We start from the raw sequence: 26,148 nt of genomic DNA, 5'->3' as shown, positions 1-26,148 counted from the left end.
TGGACCTGAGCCCGTGAAGTCCTTGTGTTTGTGTCAGTACCTGCCGTGGAGGAGCTATTGCCGGGGGCCCTCCTCGCTGTGCTGTTGTTAGCAGTGCAGGGAGCACGTGTGGTGCAAGGGCAGTGGGGACCATCGGCACTGGGTCAGCTGCTGCGGCAGCCATGACACAGCTTGGGACCCTCCCCCTGCCTTCACTTTCATAGGTTTTAATGGAGCTGATTTGTTTTCCGTAATACTGCAAGAGATTGACCAAAATTCTTCTAACATTGGATAGAAAATTAATGAAGTTTGTCTGTGTTGATGCTGTTCCCAGCTATGGTATAAGATCTAACACTTGAGACAAACACTCCTTAGACTATTTTGTGTGTGAAATTTATGTTCTTCTCTAATAGTATATTTCTATGTTTCCACCCCCACCACCAAATAAAGCAAATTAACATATAGGTATTGCTAGCCTTTATTATTTCTTGGTCTTTTGTCATAATTTTAAATGCCAAAACATGACTTTTATGTATCTTTTCTCTGTTTACTGACTTCATCCTTCAGAAAGTTGTCAATTGTGTCACATTATTACTAGATATAGGGGGGAGGTAAGTTAGATAAGTTTTTACATTTTCCTGTAACTAATTCTGCTTACCGCTGCTGCAGTTCGTTGTGTCATAACAAATGAGGAGGGAGAGCAGTGTTACGAAGCACCATTATAGCTCACTGGAAAGGCCTGTGGTGTTCTGGGAAGTTACTGCGCAAAAGGAACGTGTGTGGGTTCCTTTATCCAGCCACTCACCATGGCAGTAGATGTCATAGAAGCTTCTTATAAAAATGAGATTGTGTACAGAATGGTAATCAAACTAGAACTTTCTGACCCCACATGGTATGTTCAATAGTATTTGTGCAAAATACTTTTTTTGGGCAACTCTCTCTTTTTTGGTCCTCAGTAGTGCCTGTTCTAAGGTGAAGCAAACAATATACAGCAATGTTCAGCCTTCAAATTCCAATCTGCTGTGGGACCCAGAGTTCATGCTAGATTTTATCGAGAATCCTTCAGCTCATAGCATTAACTACTCAATGCTGGGCAAGATCCTGAGTGATAACGCAGCCAACCGCTACAGCTTTGTCTGCAATGCACTAATGAATGTGTGTATGGGGCATCAAGATGCAGGAAGGTAAGGCAAACCCTTCTGGAATTGGAACTGTATGGATTTTTACATGATACAGGTGAGGCTTCCTTTCACCTGCTTGCTTTGTGTCTTTGTTGCAATCGTTTTCATTCATTACTCTTTGTGATTGCTGAAAGCTTATTTTGTCAGTTTCCCTTCACTTTCATTCATTAAATCAATCTGCATAGTTTAACAGAAGGGATTAACGAGTAGGAAGTAGTCACTGTAGGACAAGCAGTAAGCTTTTTGTACCAGTAGGTGTACTGCTTCAGGTAGGATGGCCCAGCACAGTGTTTAACCGTTAGATGCCTGTAAATGAAGGAAGGTTCTGCACTAGGTTGCTTCCTTCTGATGCAATTGATGTTTAAATCATTAAATATTGTAATTTAATTTTTCATAGTGAAATTCATCTTTGCATGTAATATGTAACGTGTCAAAATCTTTTGTATAAAGTATTAACTTTTATTAAATAGAAGCTACTAGAGTTATAACAACTGTCAGTTATATTTTAAGAGTAGTTTAGACCTCATGGTGCATGGTTCCATCAGCTCTCCAACAATTCAAGTTTAGGATGAGTTCAGCACTTAGCAGGTTTTCCTGCTTTGTCCTGCTGTGGCTGTCTTCTGACACCAGCGGGTGCTGCCTTTTGTCACCATACCATGCAGCTTCTGTCTGATCCTGTGTGTCACTTATTGGACCTTACGGCTGTTAGATCTTTCTAGATGATCTCAAGGTACAGACAAGAAGTATTGTGAAGAACTCGTGCAGTAAAATTACTAACATCAGCATTGAGGTTTCCACTGACAGTACATTTTCTGTCATAATTCATACATTCTTTTCTCAATTGCTTCCTCTTTCCTCTGTATATAGACCGTCTTCTTGTGCAAATGCGGCGTTACGGTGTTGAAACTTTTTGCCCTAGTTTCTTGTTCTGCAGTCCCTGATGCAGGTTGAAGTGGGCACCAATTTTGGATCTAGCATTTATCCTGCCTCCAGGACCTTATTCCTCTTAAACAATGAAAATCAACAGAATTTGCTGTTCTGTTCCAATTATGTTCCAATTTTTAGTAAGAAATTCTTAATCCTGATAGTTAGGCCTAGGTGCAGCAGTAGCTGACCATCTTTGTTAAGGTTACTGACAGATCACAAAACCTGAGGAAATGGGGATTTTTTTTCTTTTCCTGATTGGCTTCTGCCCAAAGCGTGTGCTGTTCCTGTACCCTTGTCCCCGTCCCCAGTCTGAAGCCATCTAGGAGATGGGGGGCACCTTTGGAGAGCAGAGCAGCCAAGCAGCAGCGATTCTGTAGACCAGCAACATCCACATGTGGCTGAACGAGTTTCACTGTGGAACAGGGAAAAAATAACTTGCACTGGGATGAGTCAGCTCTGCTCTGTTTTTTGCCGTGTTACCCAACTCTGAGTCACACACTGAATCACACGTTGCACAGTGTGCAGTCGGTCAAATGAAATCCATTCATGCCGTTTGATTTCGTGTCCCTCTCCTTCCCCCTAAGCAGCAGCGCTGGGCTGGCGCAGTGCACTGCCCCGGGGGCTGGGGCCATGCACCACCTACACTGCTGCCCGGTGGCCCGTGAGCGAGGACAGAGCTGCTGCCTGCAGGGCCGTGCTGAGCACAGCCCCGCGTGCCCGGACAGGGAGGGAGGGCACCCATCTGCCGCGGGGGGCTGCGGGCGGCGGGGCTTTGGCTCTCCGTCCCTCTTTTTGGGCGGCTCAGCACAGGCAGGGGAGCGAGTACCAGGGCAAGGTGCACAGAGTTGGGCTCACAGAAAATAAAGGTCCCACGCTGCTGTGTGTGAGTGCAAGCTGCGTGTTGCTTGTAGGTGCGGCAGTTGTCCACAGCCGAATCGCACTAGGTTACATGTACTAGGAGCGTAATCACCTTTGGGCATTACCCTCCCCTTAAGTAAGGAAACACCGGTTCTTCTGTCAGACATCGATTTCCTTTGACCTAAATATTAATTGTATTCAAAAGATCTTGCTTCTGTATTTGTTTTTCTCTTCTCTCATAGGATTAATGACATAGCAAACCTTTGTGCGGAGCTGACGGCATGCTGCACGGTGCTGAGCTCAGAGTGGCTAGGGGTTGTAAAAGCTCTTTGCTGCTCTTCAAATCATGTGTGGGGTTTCAATGATCTGCTCTGCAGCGTCGATGTAAGTCCACACTGTCTTCTAAAGTACCTGTTAAACTTACTTACCTCAGGTGCACTTAGAGGTATAGTAAGGTCTCCATTCAGTGCATAATGCTGGGCACAAAGTTGGTCCTATGTCCATCAGTTTTCAAGGCATTTCATGAGGTTCCTGATTGATTTTTATTCTTCCCTACATCTTCAGCATGAATGTAAAATTTGGGCAGCGCTTAGAGATTTCTCTTTGTCAGCATTTTTTTCTTACTTTATTATGGAATGTTACAGAATATTGGAGGTGCTCTTGGAAAGGAGCAGATGTTGGCATACTTTTCCTGAAGTGCTGATGGATGTGTAAATAACTGTTTTAAAGACCCTGTGTTTGGTGTTGGTTCTTAAATTGTAGAGTTTGTGGTACATTTTGCTGTTCTTAACTCACCTGATATAAGTTACCATAGCCTTGTTAAGTCAGCAGGATTATGGTGACTAACGTTATTCAATATCTGATCCAATATATTGATCTGCAGTTTAGGAACAGATTGCAGCTGTGTACATTGGGGACATATTCTTGTCCTTAAGCTAAGGAATGAGTGTTGGTATTATCAATTTTTATAGAATGATAAAATTGTCCCAGGTTTTTATAGGACGAGAGGGTTTTATTTTGGAATTAATTTGTGCTATTTGAAATAGGTCTGTGTTAAAATTTAGTTCAAAGCTATCATTATTTGTCATTAAAAGTTTGGTAATGCACTAAAATGTGGAGACAGATGCATATGTGTGTACGTTTTGCTCTTTATTCTAATAGTTAATTCTTTAATAATCATGGCAGCGAGATGTGCACTGCCACGTGAAGCATAGCAATGTTTTTCTTTCCAGGTGAGTGACCTGTCATTCCATGATTCCCTGGCCACTTTCATTGCTATATTGATTGCCCGGCAGTGCTTTTCTCTGGAGGATGTAGTTCAGCACGTTGCACTGCCTTCTCTTCTTGCAGCTGGTAAGAATGTATTCAGAGAAAAACTTAGAATGAAAAACTTAAGACTTTTTAGTGAGCTTCCAATGATTGAATAAGTAGTGAAATGCCACCTGTTGTACATTACAGCATGTATGTCCCTGCAGTTCGCAAAAGGAGTGCTGCCAGGTTAGATCAGAGAACCCACAGCTGACAAGTGCTGTCAGATTTGTTGACAATGCTCTGTCCTCTTCTGTTATGCAGTATCACCAAATGTCTGCCAGATCTACTTGGGTTGTGCTGTGAAACATTTTGGAAGCTCACCTGTTCTATGTATCCTCTGTAGCCCACAGTGTGCATTTCTCTCTCATTTCCTTCTGGCATCAATTTTCTCTCTGGCACCATCTTTGCATCCACCCTGGAGTATAGCGGCTATGGTCCCCTTTGTTGGTCACATCCCATTTCTTTTCATTTTCTGCCTGGATTTGTTTTTCTTATTTCTTCATTGGCTATCAAAAGGCAGTTTAGCCATGTATTCTCTTCTGCCATTAATTATGTCCCTTGCTTAACAAAAATCATACTATTCTTTCCTGTGTTTTTTTGTTTGTTTGTTTATTTTTTAATGACTGAAGGCCATAAATGCTGATTCCTGTTGATGAAATTATTGTATTTACATTTAAAATGGGGCTGTGAATTAGAACCTTTCCAGGCCTGCCAGCGTGACTTGTGAGGTCCTGGGTAGATGCCCAATGTCCATGTCCCATATTCCATAGCCTGCGGGGATCCAGATGCTGAGCCTGGGGCCAGGATGACCTGTCGGCTTCTCCTACACCTCTTCAGGACACCCCAGGTCTGCCTCTTTCCACAGGAAACAGGTAAGCTGCCTGCTGCATGGTCCTTTCATTTCAGAGAGTGAATCTGGATGTTTTCAGGTGGCTTCAGATTTCATGTGTGAAAATATCCATGGTGCAATTAGAAATTACAGCCTGCTTAAAATCACAGATTTTTCTCTAGTTAAAAGGTGATGTATACTCTTCTTATTTGTTGGAAAAATGTCCTGTGTGTGTCCATGCTGCATGTGGGTCATCCTGCAGTGATGTAGAAACTGATAGGAATACACATAATGCAGCTTGGTAGCCTTGTGTGTAAACTGAAATTATATGTGATTTTAAGTAAGGCACAGTAAAACATCTAGTCCAACAGAAGAAACACGAGGAAAACCGTCCTCAAAATCCATTAATGTATCTTTCCTATTGGATTTTTTTTTTAATATTTTTTTAAAATTTGAATATTCTGTGGTCTGACTTGGGTGGTTTTGCCACAGACCAAAAGAGGAAGGAACAGGGCAAGGAACAAGCACCTGACAGTTAAAACGAAATAACCATTAAAATAACGTGTGTTTTGACTCTTAAGCATTTCAGAAAACTTGATGACAAGACTATTTCTATGGCAAAAATAACCTGAAATTATTTTAAACTCTTAAGTGACGTCAAGTTTTTCCATCTAAAAGCAATAGTAGCTTCTTTTTCAACATTCTTCATTCAACAGAAATGAATGAACCTCACTTAACAAATTTGAACAAAATAAGTAAAGGCTGTGAATACTGTCTGAATAACAGAAATACATTACGTGGCTCCAGGCTTCCCTAGAAATAGAAATTAATTTAAATGGAAAGGGAGAGTCATGTTAGAACTCTAGCAGGTAGTACAGATCAAACAAGATGTGACTACATTGCAGACTTCTATTGTGTGTGGCTCAGTTGACCATTTCAGAAAGGTGGTAGATTTGTCTTTCCTTTCTCCCTCCCTATCTTTCAGTCTGTGTATCTTCTCCTTGAAGTCAGAAAAAGCATTCACTGATGGCTTTGCAGTCTGCTTCTAAACTGTGGGATTAGGCTTAACCGTGCAACAGGCGTTTATATTAATTAATTTTGCCTCATTTGTTATGAAGACTAGGTAAAGGAAGTCATTTCCTACATCTGTGAAGTCAAAACCAAAATACACTTCAACATCTCATTGTGGCTAAATTTGCTGTTTATATAGAAACAGTGAAATGACTGGCTTCTTTTTCTATTTAAGTAATTATAACTTATTTTAATATTTGATATTAATACATCACAACAATGTGGCATGGGTTAACCCTGGTGGGCAGCTGAACCCCACTCAACTGCTCACTCACTACACCCTAGGGGAGTAGAGAATTGGAAAGGCAGAAGTGAGAAAACTTGTGGGTTGAGATTAAGACGGTTTAATACATAAAACCGAAGTTGCACATGCAAGCAAAGTAAAGCAAGGAATTCATTCACTACTTCCCATTGGTAGGCAGATGTTCAGCCATTTACAAGAAAGCAGGGCTGAACATGCATGATGTTTTTTTCGGAAGACAAATGCCATCACTGACATGCCCTCAGTGCCCTGGCTGTCCACCCCCCACCAACTTCTTGTGCGTTTTCAGCCTCCTTGCTGCTGGGACAGTGTGAGAAACAGAAAGGCCTTGACTTTGTAAGGACTGCTCAGCAGCAACAAAACCATCACTGTTATCACCACTGTTTTAATTTCAAATCCAAAACATAGCACCATGCAAGCCTACTGCGAAGAAAACAAACTCTATGCCGGCCAAAACCAGAACACCACGTATCCCACTTGATTTTAACGACTTACCCTTTGGTCTTCAACTTCAGTTATGACATTCGATTCTTCATTCAGTTATCGTGTTTCTATAGCTGTTTTGGATGAAAAGGATTTTGTACAAAGGAAATTTTAGATGGTAAAGCATAACCATTTTCCAAAAGATTTGCTCTTTTTTCCATAGGGAAATTATTTCCTGGAATTCGTTCTTCTTGTGATCGTCACCTCTTGGCTGCTGCTCACAACAGTATAGAAGTGGGAGCTGTGTTTGCAGTCTTAAAAGCAATTTTGATGCTTGGTAAGATTATGCAGAGTCATGTGTAATGTTTTTGCTCTAGGTCTTGGGTTAAAGTTGTACCATGATACTTCACATATACTGGCAAAGAAAAGCGCCGGTGACAGAAGAAAAATGTAGATGCTGTCTGTGCTTCTGTAGCATATGAGTAGTGTTTCCCCCACAGGTCAAGAGACAGCATTTTTCTCTGGTGAGTCAGCCCCAGCTGATGAGCAGATGTGGCTTTTTAACATTTTGACCTCCCCTGCCACCAAGTCCCAGTACGCTTCAAATTCAGGCAAGTCACGCTCAAGAGGAAATAAGGTCTCAGATCACTTTTCCCACCTTTTTCTGTGCTTTCCACGAATTGTGTCTGTCAGTCATTGAGAAACTTAAAAAAAGAATCACTGCTAAGCAAAGCAACTCTCCGTGAACAAGGAGTGTAATATTTATTCAAACAAATAACTATCTCAGAGTTTTGATTTGGCTTAAGTTCAGGTAAAGCTCTGGGGAACTGTGGTGATGTGTATTTTTGGAGCTAAGTAAACGTCCAATTAAACAAACAAGTTCTCCCAGATGTGCATATACCAACAGAGGTATACCTCCAGCTAGAATACTAACATTATGTTCTCTGTTGGTCAGTGTCTCAGTACTCTCAAAAACCTCATAGTCCTTAACAACGTGACTATGTTGGGAAAGAAGTTAAGGAAATAGCTAGCAGAGATGGACTGATAGATTGAAAGTGAGCTTGAAATACGTTTATGGCCATTATCTATGTTCTCTTGCTCTTCAGAGTGCTGAGATCTGCTATTTTTCTTCACTAATACTGTGCAGTGTGAACACTTGCTGTTTCATCCCTACACAGGGACATGGTTTGAATAGGGTCTTGGTGCAGGGTGATAAGAAGGAAGATCTGGACACACAGCTTATTTGTGTCTTCACTGCAACTCACATGTCTGTCAGTTTACACTGTCAGTCTCCTTATTTTAATATTTTGCTGGTAGTTGTCGATTTTAGGAAGAAATCCTAGCATAATGTATAACCAGAGGCCATGGTGTGGAAGTGGATGTTTAAAAGAGTAAATATTTAATGTGGTGCTGAAACAAACCATTTCGCCTTGTCATGCCATGTTAGTTGATGTTGGTGGTAAACTGAGAGGTTTTCTAGGGGATAACTATCATATATGGTCAAACAGGTGTGATCCACAGGAGTCTGTGCTGACTTAACAATTTGGCTATATTAGCCTGCTTTACCTGCACGCTCCTGGAAGGCCTCACAGACTCTAGGGTGTTATTACATGCAGTAGTGTGGGCTATTTTCTGCTATTTTCTCCACTTCTACATGCTGTAGTTGCATCTACTTTCTTGTCCATGGCTGCAAAGCCTTAAACATCAGTTTTAACATAGACTGTTACAGGTCTTATTTTTTGCATCATGTCCTAACTGCTTTTCCTTGCTCCATTGGTCACCCCTGCTTGTTTCAGGCAGATGGTGGCGCAGAGCTGAGCTGATGCCTTGCAGGGAAGATCAGCTCTCCCATGTTTGCCAGGGCTCCCTCACCATGTGCTGCCCTTTTCCATTCCCATGAAGGTCCATCCTTCTGGTGGAAAAGTTCATAGTAAGACAACTGAGGGTACCATCAGTCAAGACTTGTCTCTTGATCTATGGAGTGTTAATAAATCAAAGTAAGAGAGAAGACTTGGAAAAAGACATCTGAGAACAATGAGTAACCCAACACTTCCTTATCTGCCAAAGCAAGTCTGTGCATTCGAAGGTGCTTCACTTTCCTGTGGAGCACGGCAGTTTTAGTTGTGCTTGATCAGTATAAATGTTTTTCTGCTTTTGAAATATCCATCAAAAAGATACCATGCAAAATGAAGCAAGCAGACAATACTTTGGCCGTAGCGATTTTCAGATCACTAAAACTTATTTCTTTTTTTTTTTTTTTTTTTTTTTTTTTTAACTTTACTTTACTCCTGTTACTCCTGTTTTATTCCTCAGCTTGCCTGTGCCTGTGCAGATGTCCCTGTCTAGAGGCATGGGGCCTTGGGTAAAGTTCACTCTGTGCTTGTGTCCTTTGCTCTGCAGGTGATGCCGAGATTGGCAGCAGCAGTGTCAACACCTTGAAGAGCGAGGACTTCACTATGAGAGGCTTATTAGAAGACCTCAATGAGGATGAAATGTGGGGTTCCTCTCACACACTGAAATCATGTGGAAAAGCTGTTTCCATAGAAACTGCTAGTTTAAGCGAGTATGCTAGATATGTGCTAAGAACTATTTGCCAGCAGGTAATTTGTAAAAACTACTCTTCTGTCTTCATTTAGCGAAACAATGGTATTTTATTTGAAAAGGATAACGTATTTTGGTATAAAATGAATGCTGAAATATTTAAATATTTGAGTTCTCTTTGGGTTTCCTGTTTTGGAGCAGAGACATTTAATAGACTGAGTAGTATGTTAGTGGGGGAAATAATGGCATAAGTTGGTTGTTAGCGTTTCCCTATGCTCTATCAGATCTGAGGTATTTTTCCTACCTGACTCTCAAGCACTTTGAGAAGACAGTAGGACCACTCCATCAGCTGTCTGTTCAAAGTGCTTTTACAGTAGTCTTTCTTTTATTACAAAGTTGCTTTCAAATTATAGAAGTTCTTCAAAGCTCAGAAGAAATTAATTTTTGAAAACAGTTAACAGTCATACTTTCAGGTGGTACTGAATGACAGATGACATTTCTAATCTCAGATAAACCATATTTCCCTTTAAGTTTTGCATATAGAAAATCACTTTTCTGCTTAGCTTAACGAAAGGTAATATTTGAACATTGAAACTATCTTCTGAATCTGTTATCTGGTTACTTACAGGAATGGGTTGGAGAACACTGTTTAAAAGAACCTGAGAGGCTATGCACAGACAAAGATCTTATTTTGGATCCTGTTCTTTCAAACAAACAAGCACAGAAACTTCTTCAACTTATCTGCTATCCTCATGGTATTAAAGAATGCACTGAGGGAGACAACCCTCAGAGGCAGCACATCAAACGCATACTTCAGGTAATGCAGTGGAGAAAAAGAAGGTGCAAAAACCACCTGTGAGGTACTAACTCTTAACCTGTCATTCAGCAGCAGCACAAAGTGATGATGATTTGCAATTCCTGGTGCAACCAAGCGTTAGATTCTTCTTTAAACATTATATGTGCTCAGGATCTCTAGTCTTTGCTGTAAACATCTTACAGAATTCTGGTGCCTCTACTTCTGATTTCACAGTTTTGGAGGAAACAAGTGTGCTGCATGCTCATTGTTACTGTTTATCATTGTCAGTCGTTAAGGAGCTGCTGAAAAGGGAGCTGCTTTTGGGGATGTTTAGGTGGAGATGCATACTGTCTCAGTAGGGCTCTGTGACAGCAGTGGCTTGAAAGACACTCCTTCTCTGTGGAAAAGGCTCAAATGCAATCCACGTGGTCCTAAACTGATTGCTTCTTCAAATCCAAATACTATAGGACTATTTCATTCCTCAAACTTACAAAAATGGATTTTCTGTGAAATCTCAACTGTGTCGAGTCAACAATAGCCAGACCAGGACAAAAATTGATTGGTGTTCTGCAAAACAATCACTTTAGCTGCTTAGTTTACTTTAATCATGTCTAGATGGCCTTGTACTAAATACAAACATGTCTATTTGGATGACAGCACAATGGTTAAATATATTTATTAAAGAAAATACTAATTACATTTTCTGTATTTGTATTTAACTAAACTCATATTTTGCAGAGAGCAGGATTTTTATTCATAAAAGTTGCACAGTTACTGAGTAATGGTGGACCATTAACGTAGTTTCTTGAGTGGGTCTGATATTCTGGAATGCCATTAGATTATTAAAAAGAGTAGTGATTGTGATGATCTGCTTATAAGAAGGCTTTTGCGTATAATACATTCAATTATGAGATATTTCTTCCCCTCGCACCTTTGAAATGTTGACACCTGTATTTGTAATGTTTCACAGAATTTAGATCAGTGGACTCTCCGTCAGTCTTGGTTGGAGCTGCAACTAATGATCAAGCAGTGCATGAAGGAGTCTGTGAGTATTTGTTTTCAAACTTACTTTTTTGCATTAAATGTTTAGATAAGACTGTTAAATTTTAACGTAGTCCATGAGCAAACATACCATGAATGTGCTAGTTTGCTTATGTTTTACTGTAGGGTTCTGGGTCTGTGGCTGAAATGAACAGCTTGTTGGATAATATTGCAAAGGCGACAATAGAGGTGTTTCAGCAATCCGCTGATCTAAACAATAACTCTTCTAACTCTGGTATAGGCCTCTTCAATCCAAACTCTGTTGGAAATGCTGACACAAGTAATACAAGACAGAATGGTAAAAAGACATTCCTAAGGTATTTTCTGTAGCACCTTTTTAATTATTTTAGCCAACGTGATGCTTAATTGTGCATAGATTGCCTAGACATTTTGCACTTGAAGCAGGAATGTACAGAAATGAGTTACCTGAAGGTTACTTCTATTTACTTTTGTTTAACAATAAATATAGTTGCTATTCTTGAATTTTTGGAAACCAGAAATTATGATTGTTCAGTCCACACTAGTTACTCCAGACGTGTTGTGCCAACTGCTCTATTAAAGCAGTTCAGTTTTTTAACAGCTAGTACTGGTTGCAAAACTACATGGATATTTTGGCTGAAATACGTTTGCTCTGTTTCTAGCTCTTCTGAGAGGCGAGGAGTATGGCTGGTGGCTCCCTTGATTGCAAAACTGCCTACCTCAGTTCAAGGTAGGGTCTTGAAAGCTGCGGGAGAAGAGCTGGAGAAAGGACAACATTTGGGGTCATCTTCTAAGAAGGAAAGAGATAGACAGAAGCAAAAGAGGTATGACCTTGGGAATTCTCTGTTAACAGAGCTGGAAGGTATTTTTGAAGGAGGGGTATACTGGGCTGGGTTTTTGCTTCACAAGGCCTCATTGGCTCACTTCTTTGGAGCAGTAAGTTATCAAACCGAGACAGGTTTCAGGTTTCATTTAATCTGAAAAATGCCATTGGTTTCAGAAGACAAAATGTGAAAGCTTTGTAACACAATCAGAGGGCTTGTTGTCTCTTCCCTTCTATGGTGGTAGGCCACTTCCTTGCCAGTAAGATACCATAACTGTCCTAAGATGTCACTTAATTCCTGTGGAGAGTAGTGGAGCTTGAAGTTCATCTCTAACTTTTCCAAAGGAATGAGAATTTTAATGATTTAATAGTTATTGATTTTTCATTTAGTAAAATATTCTTGTACAGTGTTTATTATTTGTTTTTATTTTGTTCCAGTTATGATGTAAATTACGTTAAACACTCTACACAACAAAGCCTCTTAGCTTCAAATACTGACCGTCTTTCTTCTTGGAAAGCTCTTCCAAAGTACACTTATTAGAGAGAAAGCAAATCAGTTCTTAAAGGCTCAGGGTTTTTGACTGTTACATATGATACCACTATAAGTTTATTGTTCTTGTGTTATTAGTGAGCATTGTTATTCATCCTCCATGTTTCTCATGCTGTATATTTTCCCTGAACAAGGGACCAATAATTGGGCATTACCACTTTATAGTGCTCTTGCATGTATTGATTTTTGACGTATGGTTGTCATTAAATTCTGTGAAACCTTTTAAATCTGCTCTTTTTCAGCCTCTTCCAACTAGCTTATTTTACCCATAGGGTTAAGAGATTTATTTTTTTTCTTTCCCTGATAATTGCTATATGCCTGTTACTCTGTGTCAGGTTGGACCCTAGTTCATTTGTGCTCTCTCTTTAAGAAGCTTCTCATGTAACAAATATATCAGTCTAGAGAGGTTTGCCGTGTTCAGTTTTTGAATTAAATCCTTGTCCTTCTACTTCATTTGTAGTACCTGCCTGTTCCACTGATAGACAAAAATGACATCTTGCTTTACTGATCTCTTTGCTAGGTATTTCCGGGTATTTCAGCACTCTTCTGCTATTCACTGGCTCTCATGCAATTTGCCAGTTTTTTTTGCATCAGTAAAAGGGAGTATGGAACCTCTCTCTGCTTTCTTTTTGTATGGGAGAGATCATGTCTAGAAAACCTAAAACAAGAATCTCTTCAAACCACAAATAAAATGCTGTAGAAACTGTTAAGCCCTTCCTCCATGACAGGTCCCATGCACAGAAGTAAAAGCATTTAAAAGGTTGTTATAATTGCAACAATAAATGACTTCACCAGCGGCTTTTTGAAACCTTTCAGTCTCAATCAAAACCAAACTTTCCTACTCTGTTTATGACAAAATCTTATACAGGGTATTTGTTGTATCTTTTTTTCAAACCCCACTTTGTGTAGCAAGGATAACTATTGTGATAATAGTTATCTTGCAAGTTGTAAATTTTTCTTATGGAAATGAATGAGTAAATGAACACATGTTCCTACCATGGGTGTTCCTCAAATATGAAAACAAAACAAACAAACAAACAAACAAACCTGTTTAACATGACTTCCATAATTGCAGACTTTCTAATTTGCTTGTTTTACAGAACCTAGAGATTTTGCCATTCCTTAATACTAGTTGTCACATAAAATGCTGAAGTCAGGTTAACTGCCAAATGAAAATAACTGCTGAAATGAAAATTTACAATAAATGTATGTGTGTATGCATGGATACGTCTCTATTGTGTTTAAGGGTGCATGTAATTTTCTAGGAGCTTACATATCTAAAACTGTAAAAATCATTGCACGAACTGTTACTCAAATACCTTTGCTGACATTTTTTACTTCTCTTCTACTTTACATGTTGTAGTTTCAGATTTGTCTCTGTTTCTTTCAGTTTGTCTAAATTTTATGTTCATAATGGATACCCTTTACTATATGTATGTATGTATGTATGTATTCTGAAAACCTTTACAAAGTTTCCTAAAAACGTTTAAAGCTGCATCTCAATTTACATACACTAAACCCGTGTAAGATTTTAAGTGGAATTTAGGTGGCTTACATTCTAATCAGTGCTTGTAGGGGAACCTCGAGATTCACTTCAGACCACTAACATGGATTAGAAACTTCAGCTGCCTAGTCTCCACTACAATTATCTCCCTGTTTAATGAAAGTAGTCTTCAAATAGCACGCTCTGTTTCTGAGTCAGGCCTTCAAGTGTTCATGTAATTCTTGGTCATTAAATGCCTTGAGCTAGGTGGGTTCTCAGCAATGGCATGTATAACGTGTGCATTTATACTGGCTGGTGCTCTTCCTATTTACGTGCATGTTCTTTTAATTTGTCATGTGAGACTTTAATTTACTAAAACAGAAACAGACATAGATGCAGGCAATGCCACTTCCAGAGGGAAAAAATAGACAAAACAAGGAAGGTGGTGAAGATTTGGGTGGTATTAAAATAATGTTACTAATTGACTTCTGTGTTTGCTTCTCTTAAAGCATGTCTCTTTTGAGTCAGCAACCTTTCCTTTCTTTGGTACTTACTTGCCTTAAGGGACAGGATGAGCAACGGGAAGGGCTTCTAACATCACTGCAGAATCAAGTTAATCAGGTAAAACAAGCACATAACCATAAGCACCCTTCACTGGATGTTTGTGTCATCAGTTTTATGTTTATAGGACAGTTTCAAGCCAGGAAAATTATAGTGCATGGCCTACCAAAAGGAACAGTCCAAGGAAGAAAGAATGGGGAAGTGTTTTATCAGTTTATGAGAGTAATTTTTTTTTTTTTTTTAAATTGTTATGGAAAAATCTATTGAACTTGAGACTGGTTTCAGTTCTTTCCAGGAAACACAGTAAACAGATGCTTGTTCTGAGAGGAAGAGTCTTCTCAGTCTCTAGCTTGGTCAGAAAAAAGTTTTTATAAGTTTGAAACTTAACATCTTTGGGAAAACCTTTCATCTTCTTCAGCTAGTACAGTTAAGTTGTGAGGTTTTTTGTTTGTTTATTTGTTTTGCTCTTGCTTGTTTGTTTTAACATTGCTAGTCCCAGACTAGCCTATTGCCCAGAGAAACTATCCCTACAACTTTTCCTCCACTTATGCTCATTCACAACCTCTGATTCTGCTGTAGCCTCCTTGTTCCCATCTGGTTGATGCTGTAGCCTACATGAATATTGCTAGCTCCTAGAGACGGTCCTCTAAGTGAACATATGCAGTACCCAGTGTAGTGGGAATACATGTATGTTTCCTTTTTCTGTCTCTAGTTTCTCTAACTTACTGTGGCAGTGAAAATTGATACTTGTAGGGCTGTTATTTGCCCATACTGCTCTCACTGCAGGTCTAGGCTCAGACTTTGGTTCACATCCTAGTTGAATTTATTCCTTTGATCTTTTTTTCCCTGGTGTTACTGCCACTTGGATTCTTCTTTAGAGGTATGGTTTCTCCTCTGAAATGCAGCTGGTCCAGATTCCCTAAGGTTTTGGTCCTTTCTCAACCAGAGCACCCAACAGGATTCTGTTGGGAAGCTGCATCCAGTACAAGAGATCCATTAATATACATTTGGTGAGCAGTTAAATAGGATGTTTGAACTCTATTTTTAATAAATGCATAATGAAGATCCTTATTTTCTTTTTGCTACAATAGGAAGATCTAGTCACATAATTGATAGCAGAGTATTAACCCTGTATAATTTCAATATTTACCTTCCTTTGTTGTATTTAATATGGTCTAAGCTTTGAACAGGCATGACGATAAGAAAGGTTAATAATCTTTTATGGCTCCTCAGAGGTAATGGTCACAAATACTTAAACTTGAAGGGGAGAAAATTCCTCTACAGGGAGAAAACAACCTTACTAAAATGGTTTCTTTTAGATCCTTAGTAACTGGAGGGAAGAACGGTACCAGGATGATGTTAAAGCTAGACAAATGATGCATGAAGCCTTACAACTTCGTCTTAATTTGGTAAGAAAAACTTACGTGCTCCTTCTGTTGGTATAAAGAGATGTAGCAGCTACTTGAAGTACATGGTAAGGTGCAAGAACTACTGTGTCTGGGTAGTGCAGGGGCCAGGGCTCCCAGAGGAAATCCCAGCCCCGGGCACCTGGCACCTCCACCAGGACGGGGACAGGCCGAGGCCATACCAGGCTGTCAGCCTCTTGGGGGGGTGCCAGGATCCAGCCCGGTAAGGAGAGGCAAGGTCAGACACAACCCTGGTCTGGGATTTCTAGGCAGGGCTATGGTGATGAGCTGAGGCTCCTGACAAGCTTCTGGGCTAGGGACAGGCATGGGGCATGGGGGTTGCCCCAGATGGGGCTGGCCATGGGCAGCAAAGGCCATTAGTGCTCCCCGTGCCTCAGTGTGGCATCACAGGGGATTCTCTGCTTTTCCTGTCTCTCTTGTTTCAGCTGATGCTTCCTGGCCATAGTGTTTGGGCATTGTTCATAGAAAATGAGTAGGAAGGACAGACTATGCCCAATTCACACCTTGTTTTTGTGCTGCTTTCATCCTTTCAGTGGCACTGGAATATCAGAAATTGTATCACCTTTATTTAGACGCTGAAGGTTATTGTCTACTGATGGGCTGGTTTATCCTCTTGTGACAAGCAAGGGATTTATGGAATTAGGCAATATAGCTGATCTTTTTGGAGGTCTCGGGAAATGTAATATTTGGCTGTTTAATTTACATGTGCAATTTCAGTTGCCACTACTTGAATATCAGTCGACTTAAAAAGTTTACATCGAGTCCTTCAATGTCCCACATCTCCTGAAACTTCTGTACTAGATGTCAGGGTCACTGCAGCTCATTTAGCACAGTGACGGAGGTGTATAGAGACTTTGTGTAAGGCCAAGTGAGGGAGCTCCAAGGCAGGAGTAATACTGCAGCACTGTTCTTCTCCCACCTCCTTGGAAGCTGCTCAGGTGCAACCAGAGGGGGAAACCATATGCTGCCACTGGCTCAGGGTAGGGGGACTTGAGCCAACGCTTGATATGGGTAATAAGTGGTTTATTACTAAAGCAGTAAGATTTTATCCCTTTGTAAATAATAAACTACATATGTAGTCGAAGGAGTAATCTTGGACATAAAGTCAACAAGGTGTAGGAGCTAAAAGCAGGTACTGAGATTTGAAACAGTCTGTGTTTCTTGAGCAAGGTACAATGTAGAAATAAGCTTTAAGCATTGGGAAGAATTGTGAAGTGAGACAACTACAGGCATAAAAAGTGAAGGATTTAGTGTGATTATAAACATGAAAAAAATATTTTTGGAAAGTTGTAAAATGGGGAACAGGCAAGATGATTCGAAGCAGATACTGTGTGCAGGGATAATACACAAACCAGCAATGCCGACAGTAGCATCATGGTAGAGCAGGAGGACCCTGGGCTGCAGTGCACCAGCGAGGAAAGACCAGTGTTGGTTTGCATTAGCTCCCTTAGGCCTCCTGTTGTGTAACAGGGAGATGCTTATTCCTGTACAGAGTTGGCACTGTCTGAAGGCTTGACCTGTGCTTGCATTAGCTAGAAGTGTTGTATCTTTGAAATGTGGGGTTTGGGCTCTATTCTGGCTGGTTTGGAAATCAGGCTCATAAGCTGATCTTGTGTTGATGCAGGTTAATCCTTTGCAGGAACAGTTCTGATGAAATGGCTCCTTCTCAAAGAAAAGGCATGTTTTACAGTGTCATAAAATACTCGTAGGAATTGGGAAAAATTGTTTGTGGAGTCAAATACATCATGTAGCAGTTTTTATTTTCAGTCAATGCTATCTTGTTCTTTAGGTCCTTTTCTCTATGCAGTGGATTTTATTGTCTAATTTTTGTATGTGGGGGGAAGGCAATAACTAAAAGATTTTACTTCAGTATCTTCTCAGTTCTAAGAATCTTTTCACACACTTCAAAATTTGTTGCGTCAAACATGAAAGTGAAGATAGGAAGCTGAAGGAGCAGTGCAGTACTATTTTGCTTTTCTGTAGTTCCTTCATAGGAGAAGCTTTTTTTCTGAAAGAATGGGGTAGGGAGAAAAATGTGTTTAAGCTCAGTACATCAGAGTGGCTGTCAGCACTCAAGAACACATGGGACTGGATGGCAGTTTTATTCATAAGTAACACGTGATGAGGAAGCATGCATCTGTGAGATACATGCAGAGCTTTGCTATCTGCTGTGTTATTTTGCAGGTAGGTGGCATGTTTGATACTGTGCAGAGGAGTACCCAGTGGACCACTGACTGGGCACTTCTGCTCCTTCAGATAATCACTTCAGGAACTGTTGATATGCAGACCAACAAGTATGTCTGCGCTGTTAAAACAAGCTAATCAATGTCCTTCGTGCCTTTAAATCCTGATTGCATGGATGTTACTGTTATATTTTTCTTATTATTACCATATTACTGCTTGAGTGCAACTTACATGCTCAATGCTGGTCTCAGCTGGGGAACATCTCTATCTTGGAAAGCACTGGAAACACTATTTACACTGCTCCTTAACAAGCATGTTTTCCTAGCAGTTTCCCAAACTGGAGCTGTAGTTCCTAATGACTATTAGCTCTTTGTGCTGTCTGTAGCTCTGAGCTGTGGTGTGTAAGATCTGTGTGTGTATCTTGACAGTTCACCTGCATGTATACACCAGGGCCGGTGCATGCGAGCTGAGTTGTGCGTGCATGCAGAAAGCACTGAAAAATTCGGCTTGTCTAAAGAGCTGTGTTTGTGCCTTTTGCTGTGAATATCTGTCCCTGGATCTCTTAGCAATGCGTAATTCCTCGGGTAACACTTGTAATTTTACTCTCAGTGAATTGTTCACAACTGTGCTTGACATGCTGGGCGTTCTCATCAACGGGACACTTGCCTCCGACTTGTCAAATGCTTCTCAAGGAGGGCCTGAGGAAAACAAAAGGGCTTATATGAATTTAGTGAAAAAGTTAAAAGTAAGTGTTACATCTCATCATTTTCAGCATTTCTTTTGAATCACATTTTCAACTTTTCATCTTGCCATTTCTAGTATCTGGGAAGGCCTCGGAAAAAGAGGAGAGAATGAAGTAGCACTAGTGGTAATAAGGAACGAAAGAAGGAAATTAAATGAAATAGGAATGTGAGGGTGGGGAGACAGTCTACTAAGATTTTCTTCTCATTACCTTACATTTAGGGACCCTGGAAGAGACTTAATTACTTTTATTCATGTTTGAGACACTAAATTTGTATTTAAATTGTATTATATAGTTTCTATATTCTGCTCAAACAAGAGATGAAATAATAACTTACATTCTTAAAAAACAAAACACAACAAGACCAGAAACTAACAACAAAAAAAAAACAAACCAAAAAAATAACCAGCTCTGCAAAACCATTTGTTTAAATTTAGTAAAAGTACAGGGAAATGATTCATTCAGAAACTGGACATTTTCTAATAGTGAAAGCAGTGCAATGTTTCTCTTCCTTTTTTTTTCTCCTTTCTGTTTGATTGATTGTTTTATTTATTCTTTAGAAAGAGCTGGGAGACAAGCGGTCAGAAAGCATTGACAAGGTTCGCCAGCTGCTCCCTTTGCCAAAGCAGACATGTGATATTATTACTTGTGAGCCAATGGGATCCTTGATTGACACCAAGGGCAACAAAATTGCAGGATTTGACTCCATTGATAAGAAACAGGCAAGAGTAAATGTTTACTTTCATCTAATTTTTTTCATGATTTTTTGGTGATGGGAAATTCAAGCAAGCGGGTACAGCTTGTAGAGTGCATGCATTTACACACAGTATCAAGACCAGTATCGTATTTCTGCTGTAGTGCAGCTTTCTAATGCAGTCATTACCACAGCTTCAGCCTCAGCAATGCAATGTGTTAAACAAGTAGGCTCCCTATGAGCAATGATGTGAAAGTTGAGTGATGCTGGGCTTGTACGAGCAGCACTGTTAAAAAGAGTTGCAAACGACTGACTGTTTTTTTGTTACCAAATATATTTCTGTTTGAAATACATGTGCACTGTTTTTCTTGCATGATCCATGTGAAAGTTTTTGGACAGTGTGTGAAACCAGGACTGGGTTTATAGAGGGGCGCTCAGGGAGCTGGATGAGTCCGAGCAACCTGGTGTGAGTTGTATGATACAGCAGCACCACCAGCCCTGCATTCACACTGATAATGGGTCTGTCCTCTTCCTAACAACTCACCAGTGCTTGCAAATAGCCTCAGATCTTTTGAAGTATAGGCTTCTTCAATGGAAACAATTTTATGCCACCCATGCAAGTTCAGGAGTTTGGATAACCTTTCACTTTTCAGTTTGTTTAAAGTTTGTCCATCAACATCTATACAAACTAGAAGTGAATGATGTTTGTTGCATGTCCTACCTCATTAATTCCAGAGGGTACACGGCCAATTTGTAACTCCTAATGTAATGAGTGTTGACATAAGCTTGCTTGATTTTGCAATCTAGGGTCTTGACTGATATCAGCCAAAAAGGAAGATTATGTTTGACTTGGAGCTGAACAGCAGCAGCTCTTACAAAAGGATTTGTTTTTCAAGCAGAATCCTACATCTGAGAGCTCATTTGACCTGGAAACCTTTTGATCTGTTACGTGCTGAGAGGAAGCTGGGGGGTGATCCTGCTTACGAAAGACAGGAAAGAAAAGGAAAATAAGAAGTGTGTTAGCTGGTTTGGAATTTTTGTCAATATAAAAGGATATGTATTTTTTAAGGTGAATTTATTTAGGAGAGAAGTGTGGAGCTTTTTATTCTTACCCCCCCCCCCCCCCTTACTTAAATATGTAAACTTCTAGCAATCTTCAGATTAACTAGATTAATTATTTGACTTTTCCTCTGAAATGCGTTAGATGGAAATTGAAATATTTAACATGGCTACAAGCAAATAGTACTATAGAAATGTAACTGCTTTAGCTAGTGGTAGCCTTGATGGAGGTTAAAATCCCACCATTATGCACTTGATTTATTTTGTGGAGGAGAAAAACTGTTACTGGATTTTCTGACTCAAATCATACAAAAGCAAGTAGTTTGCTCTAGTGTTCAACTTTCCTAAAACGCTAACTTCACTTTTGTTTTGAAACAGGGCCTTCAGGTTTCAACAAAACAAAAAGTGTCCCCTTGGGACTTATTTGAAGGTCATAAAAATCCCGCCCCTCTCTCCTGGGCATGGTTTGGTACAGTTCGTGTCGATAGGAAAGTGATCAAATACGAAGAGCAGCAGCATCTCCTCCTGTATCACACACACCCCAAACCCAAGCCACGGAGCTACTACCTCGAGCCCTTGCCCCTTCCTCCAGAGGAGGAGGAGGAAGAGCCTACCACACCTGTCTCTCAGGAACCAGAAAGAAAGTCAGGAGAGCTCTCAGATCAGGGAAAACATGGCATGGATGATGAGAAGAAGACAAAAGGCAGGAAGAGAAAGTCAAAGTCAAGCTCAAGGACTGATGTAAGTGGTTGATGCCCTGTGCAAAACTTCAAATACCTTGCTGGAGCATCTGACGTTGCACAGTGCTCTCTCAGCTACCTTCAGAAATTGTCCTCTACCTGGAGACCTGGTCCTAATAAAGGGAATGAATAGAGATGGGCAGCAGGAGGGTGTATTTCTATCAGAGAGAGCTTCCAGGAGAATCAGTGTAGAGAAGTGTACAGGGCTTAGGACTTTACGTGCAGTATAAAATATGCTAGACTGGAACTTAACTCACTAATATTATTCAGGCAACAAACATGCTTTCTCTTGTTTGGAGTAAAATTACAGCACTTAGATTTTCTGTCAATTTCTAAAATACCTCCTGCTCAAATTATGTTTGAAAGCAAGCATGTTGGTTCAAACTCAGGTCCCATTCAAATAGAAACCAGTTTGAAAAAACCTCTTCCACACAGATAAACTGTTTCACTGTGCCGTTTGTTCTGGCTTCTGAGCTGCTTGCCCTGTGGGCTTTAATGTTGTTTTGAGGTGTGAGTTCCTCAGCTGAAGAATCACACAGAGCCAGGTGTTTGAGAAACAGACCCGGCACCACCTGAATAATAATGTACATTCACAAAAGCAGCATTTTGCACGATTGCAGCCTTTCCACAGTGCTGCTGATATAGTTGTATGCCTTGTAGATGTTACAGTATTCTGACAGCATCCATCTGGTTTGGCACCGTGTTGTGTTTGAAACAGGTATAATTTTAACATAGTTTTCTGGCCTTTTTGATATTTCTGTTAAGTTCATCCTGTTATTGATAAACTGATACAGTAAGCGGAGCTTGTGCTTTGCCTAATTATAGCCTGCAGAAAATACTTGCTAATAAGGTAAAAATGGATGGTGTCTCTAAGAAGTTTAGTGTTAATTACCTGTGGGCAGCCTGAGACTTAATCTGTTTTTTACATCATTGCAAACGACAATGGGAACTGTCTCTATCCTTTAATAATTTAGTAGGAAAATTGGCATTATTTATGAGTTAGTAAGGTATGAATGTCAGTTACATTCACTTTTACTGTGTATTTTAAGGAATATCCACAGAACAACTTATACAGAGTGCCTCCCAATTATTCACCTATTTCCTCTCAAATGATGCACCATCCTCAGTCTGCCTTGTGGGGTTACAACATCATGGGACAGCCACAGCAGCCTGGTTTCTTTGTGCAGAACCAACCCCTCCCACCAGGTATGTGTAAGCTTTGGGTTCACTCACTGGGCCTTTTTAATTTGATCTATGATAGAATTTGACTTACTACAACCAGATTTTGTTCTGAGCTTTCTCTGAAGCAGGTTGTGATGGCTGATGCCATTGGTTTTATTCCTTTAGTTAGACATTTTTAGAAGAACCTTCCATTAGCAGTTGTACGTCTGTCTCTTAAGCTGTTAAACTCTCCTGGTAGATAAGCAAAAATGACCTGCTGGTGGATTTTTTTATTATTATTTTTTTTTTTGGTGGATTTTGTGGTGGATTTTTTGTGATACTGATGAATTTTTCTTATAAAAAGCTGGTAGAAGTTCAATGAGGAGTTAAATGAGAGGGATGATTAAAAGGAACAAGTGACCTTCAGGTTATTTCTTCTGGAGTTATTTCTTCTTTGATTCACATCAAGAACCATGGTGGGTAATTTAACATCTGCTAGATGGAATAAATAAATCTGTGGGCTAGCTTTTTTCAGCATTTGAGATGTGTTCAATTTTTTGTATGCTTGTTTTGTTTCTTTATGTGTATATAATTTAACATACATATTTTAGATGTTCTTGTGGGCAGCAGATTTTGAAATAGATGTTCTGTCCTTCTCGGATATTATGCACAGAAGCTTGGAAGTTTGTTTCCAATTATAAATGTTAAATATTTTTTCTGAAGCTCCAAATATAACTAGATCTGCATTTAAGATACATAAAAGTCTTCAGAAAATACCAGAAAGTGTCTACAAAATTAAGAAAATTATGATTTTTAAAAAACATGTAGAAGATGTACCTTCCTAAGTCTGTTGACCTATATGTACTTGTTATTTCTCAAGTAGCGCCGATGCATAAGTTACTGCCACCTCATGATAACATGATTTGACATAATGAGCTGTTCGTATCATGCTTTTGATGTGACATGCAAATTTTGTTTTTCAGTAGTAGTCAAACATCTTGGCTGATGTAGAACATGTAGGAGCCCATAGCCTTTTTACTTTTCATTCTCATTTACAAGTGGTAGTCTTCAAAGCAATTTTGCCCTTTCAATTTTTCAGGCCAGTAATCTGGTTTAATCCAGTTCCCTGTCTGCCTTTACAGAGATGAGTTTATCATCATTATTGTAGGTCTAATCAAACAGGAGGTGATGAATTAGCAGTGAACTGTACTAACAACTTCCCTGCAGATGGCAGAGAAAACATTTGTGTTTTTGGTGGGTTTTAGGTGGTTCCAGACTGGATCCAACAAGCTCCTTTGTTCCAACTAATACGAAACAAGCCCTGTCGAACATGCTGCAGCGACGCTCTGGCACCATGATGCAGCCCCCCTCTATCCACGCAATCACACCTCAGCAGCAGTTGCTCCAGATGAAACTCCTGCAGCAAGAGCAGCAGCAGCAGCAGCAGCGGCTGCTCAGGCAGCAAGCACAGGCACGATCTCTCCAACAGGTTTGTCCAAACTCCAGAGGCTGAAGAGCAACACAGTGGTTTTGCCTTGTGTTGGGGCTGCTTGCCCTGAATAGGCACATGGAGTGGAGAGCCAGCTGACATTTACACTCACAGTAACACCCTAAATATTGCTTAGGCAGGACCATCTGCTTTTAAACTTCATTTGCACTTTGGCCTTTTAGCCCTTTCTATTTTTAGCGTGTTTCATGAAATCAGGTTTTGCTTCTGCTACTTGATGTTACTCTGGTTCCCTGTTGTTCCACCAGTGACTTTCATGACGGAATTAGCATGGTGCTATGTACCTCCAAACAAACCTCCTAAAAATTCCAGGAAGTCCAGCAGCAGCCAAATCCATACACATGTGCACATGGATGTGCATGTTCTGTAGAAGCAGCTGGTACTCTCCTAACATTTTTACAGAGTACTGTTGCTGTGTGCCAAACCACACATGCCTGTTACGCAACTCCCTTCTGAGCCTAAGATAATTTTCAGAATATGGTTACAGCCAGGCTGATTTTGAGTTGATGGCATAAGAACCAAGGAAAATAATTTTTTTCTTTTGGATCCCAGATAAACAATATGTGTGTATAGTATTTGGCAGTACAACCAGTAACTGCTCACTTTTACTTTTAAAGACCTACTCTACCCATTCCTCCCCTCACTGCAGTCATCTGTATTGTATTATCCTTATGCTGAGTTCTTGCCTTCAAACTTTATGATGTGTCCCGCTTGCTTAAAATTATCAAAATTTTTGGCAAGTATTCTCATCATTTTTCACATGCTGTGTCTGTTTCGTTAGAGCTCCCTCATTGTCCTTATCATCCCTCCTTCAGTCTCCCTGTTATGATGCACATAAAGCCCTCTGCAGTGCTTAAATTGCTGATGGGCTAGAATAGTTTTACATGTAGATGGGCTGTTCATAACGATGAAACCAGGGTTTCCTTTATATGTGTCTTATACTACCTTTCTTTAAAAGAAAAATCAAAATTAAAAAAAAAGAAAAAAAGCCTCCACTAAAAAGCCTCCTCTACTACGTGTTTTGTAAGGTCAGTGGTACAGTGGATATTTGATCCCTCATTGGTGTCCAATAGGCACTAGAAGGCACTATGGACTAGTTGCCCTAAATGTTAGGATAATGGCTTCTACAGTCAGCCATTGCTTCCTGCTCAATAGGAACCTTGAATTACCTCTTACGTTAGACAGTACCTCAATATTTGAGTGTTAGGTTGAAATGGTTTTCAATTATTATGAAAGAATGCAGGTTTCAATAAGAGCCTTTAGTAAACAAATGATGTTCACTACTTATGGCTAGGTGGATTTAAAAGTAATTATTGAAGATCTAGAACAACATAGTATTCTCACACTTAATAAATCTGTTTTTTTAACATTTTTGTATTTAGAGGACAAAGGATGTTGGATTTGCCTTTTGGTTTCAAACAATACCGGTATCTGAAATGTTAAGAACAGTGCTTAGATTTTGCTCTGAAGTACTGCCTAGGCAGTTTGTCAGTAATGAGAAACAGCCTATCAGGAGGATGTGATTCGAGGCCTAAATAAGTTTAATAAGGTGTCTGTCATGAACTTTTTCATAAAATATGGTTCATATTCAATACTGTTATGAGGGCATGCCCAGTCTAACAGTTGCATTAAAGTTCAGCTGGGTAGGTCCAAATGCATATCTCAGCTAACAAATGACATGTTGGGTGCTCTTCAATCTACTCGGCAGGTCTGTATCAGCCCTTTTTTTTTGTGTCAGCAGTAAGTCAGTGCAAATTAAGCTGAGGTAAACCAAGTTAAGCCAATCTTTTGTCTCCAGACTACCTCTACACAGTGGCATCCTTTGTAGCATCCTGGGGAGTACCACAGACGGGCACGTTTTGCTGTATACTTCTAATTTTTTGCTTATAGATTGTTTGGGGTGATTAATTTGGGACGTTATTTGGAAACTTGCACTGTGGTAAAATGAATGAGCAATTCACCAGGCCGTTCAGTTTGCTTTCCTTGTTTGAGTGTTTGCTGGCAATACTGATACCAGAG

The 26,148-nt window shown here is 40.0% G+C and overlaps 1 protein-coding gene across 1 annotated transcript in view; it reads left to right on the top strand.

Moving 5' to 3' along the window:
- The window catches only part of MED12L (mediator complex subunit 12L), a gene marked incomplete at its 5' end in the record, with an annotated part of 132,282 nt that overhangs the window by 92,406 nt on the left and 13,728 nt on the right, over nucleotides 1-26,148 (top strand). The window contains 18 exons of the mRNA XM_084292392.1: nucleotides 936-1,163; nucleotides 3,188-3,329; nucleotides 4,178-4,298; nucleotides 5,027-5,128; nucleotides 7,065-7,178; nucleotides 9,242-9,441; nucleotides 10,011-10,199; nucleotides 11,149-11,223; nucleotides 11,346-11,536; nucleotides 11,861-12,022; nucleotides 14,564-14,675; nucleotides 15,935-16,024; nucleotides 18,227-18,336; nucleotides 18,836-18,971; nucleotides 19,529-19,690; nucleotides 21,100-21,462; nucleotides 22,511-22,667; nucleotides 23,888-24,111. Of these exons, the coding sequence (XP_084148518.1) occupies nucleotides 936-1,163; nucleotides 3,188-3,329; nucleotides 4,178-4,298; nucleotides 5,027-5,128; nucleotides 7,065-7,178; nucleotides 9,242-9,441; nucleotides 10,011-10,199; nucleotides 11,149-11,223; nucleotides 11,346-11,536; nucleotides 11,861-12,022; nucleotides 14,564-14,675; nucleotides 15,935-16,024; nucleotides 18,227-18,336; nucleotides 18,836-18,971; nucleotides 19,529-19,690; nucleotides 21,100-21,462; nucleotides 22,511-22,667; nucleotides 23,888-24,111 (2,878 nt within the window). The remainder of the gene's footprint in view (nucleotides 1-935; nucleotides 1,164-3,187; nucleotides 3,330-4,177; nucleotides 4,299-5,026; nucleotides 5,129-7,064; nucleotides 7,179-9,241; nucleotides 9,442-10,010; nucleotides 10,200-11,148; nucleotides 11,224-11,345; nucleotides 11,537-11,860; nucleotides 12,023-14,563; nucleotides 14,676-15,934; nucleotides 16,025-18,226; nucleotides 18,337-18,835; nucleotides 18,972-19,528; nucleotides 19,691-21,099; nucleotides 21,463-22,510; nucleotides 22,668-23,887; nucleotides 24,112-26,148) is intronic.

Source organism: Netta rufina (assembly GCF_964035555.1).
Source record: "Netta rufina genome assembly, chromosome: 9".
NCBI lineage: Eukaryota > Metazoa > Chordata > Aves > Anseriformes > Anatidae > Netta > Netta rufina.
Note: the sequence above shows the minus strand (reverse complement) of the source record. Positions and strands in the feature narration are given on the sequence as shown.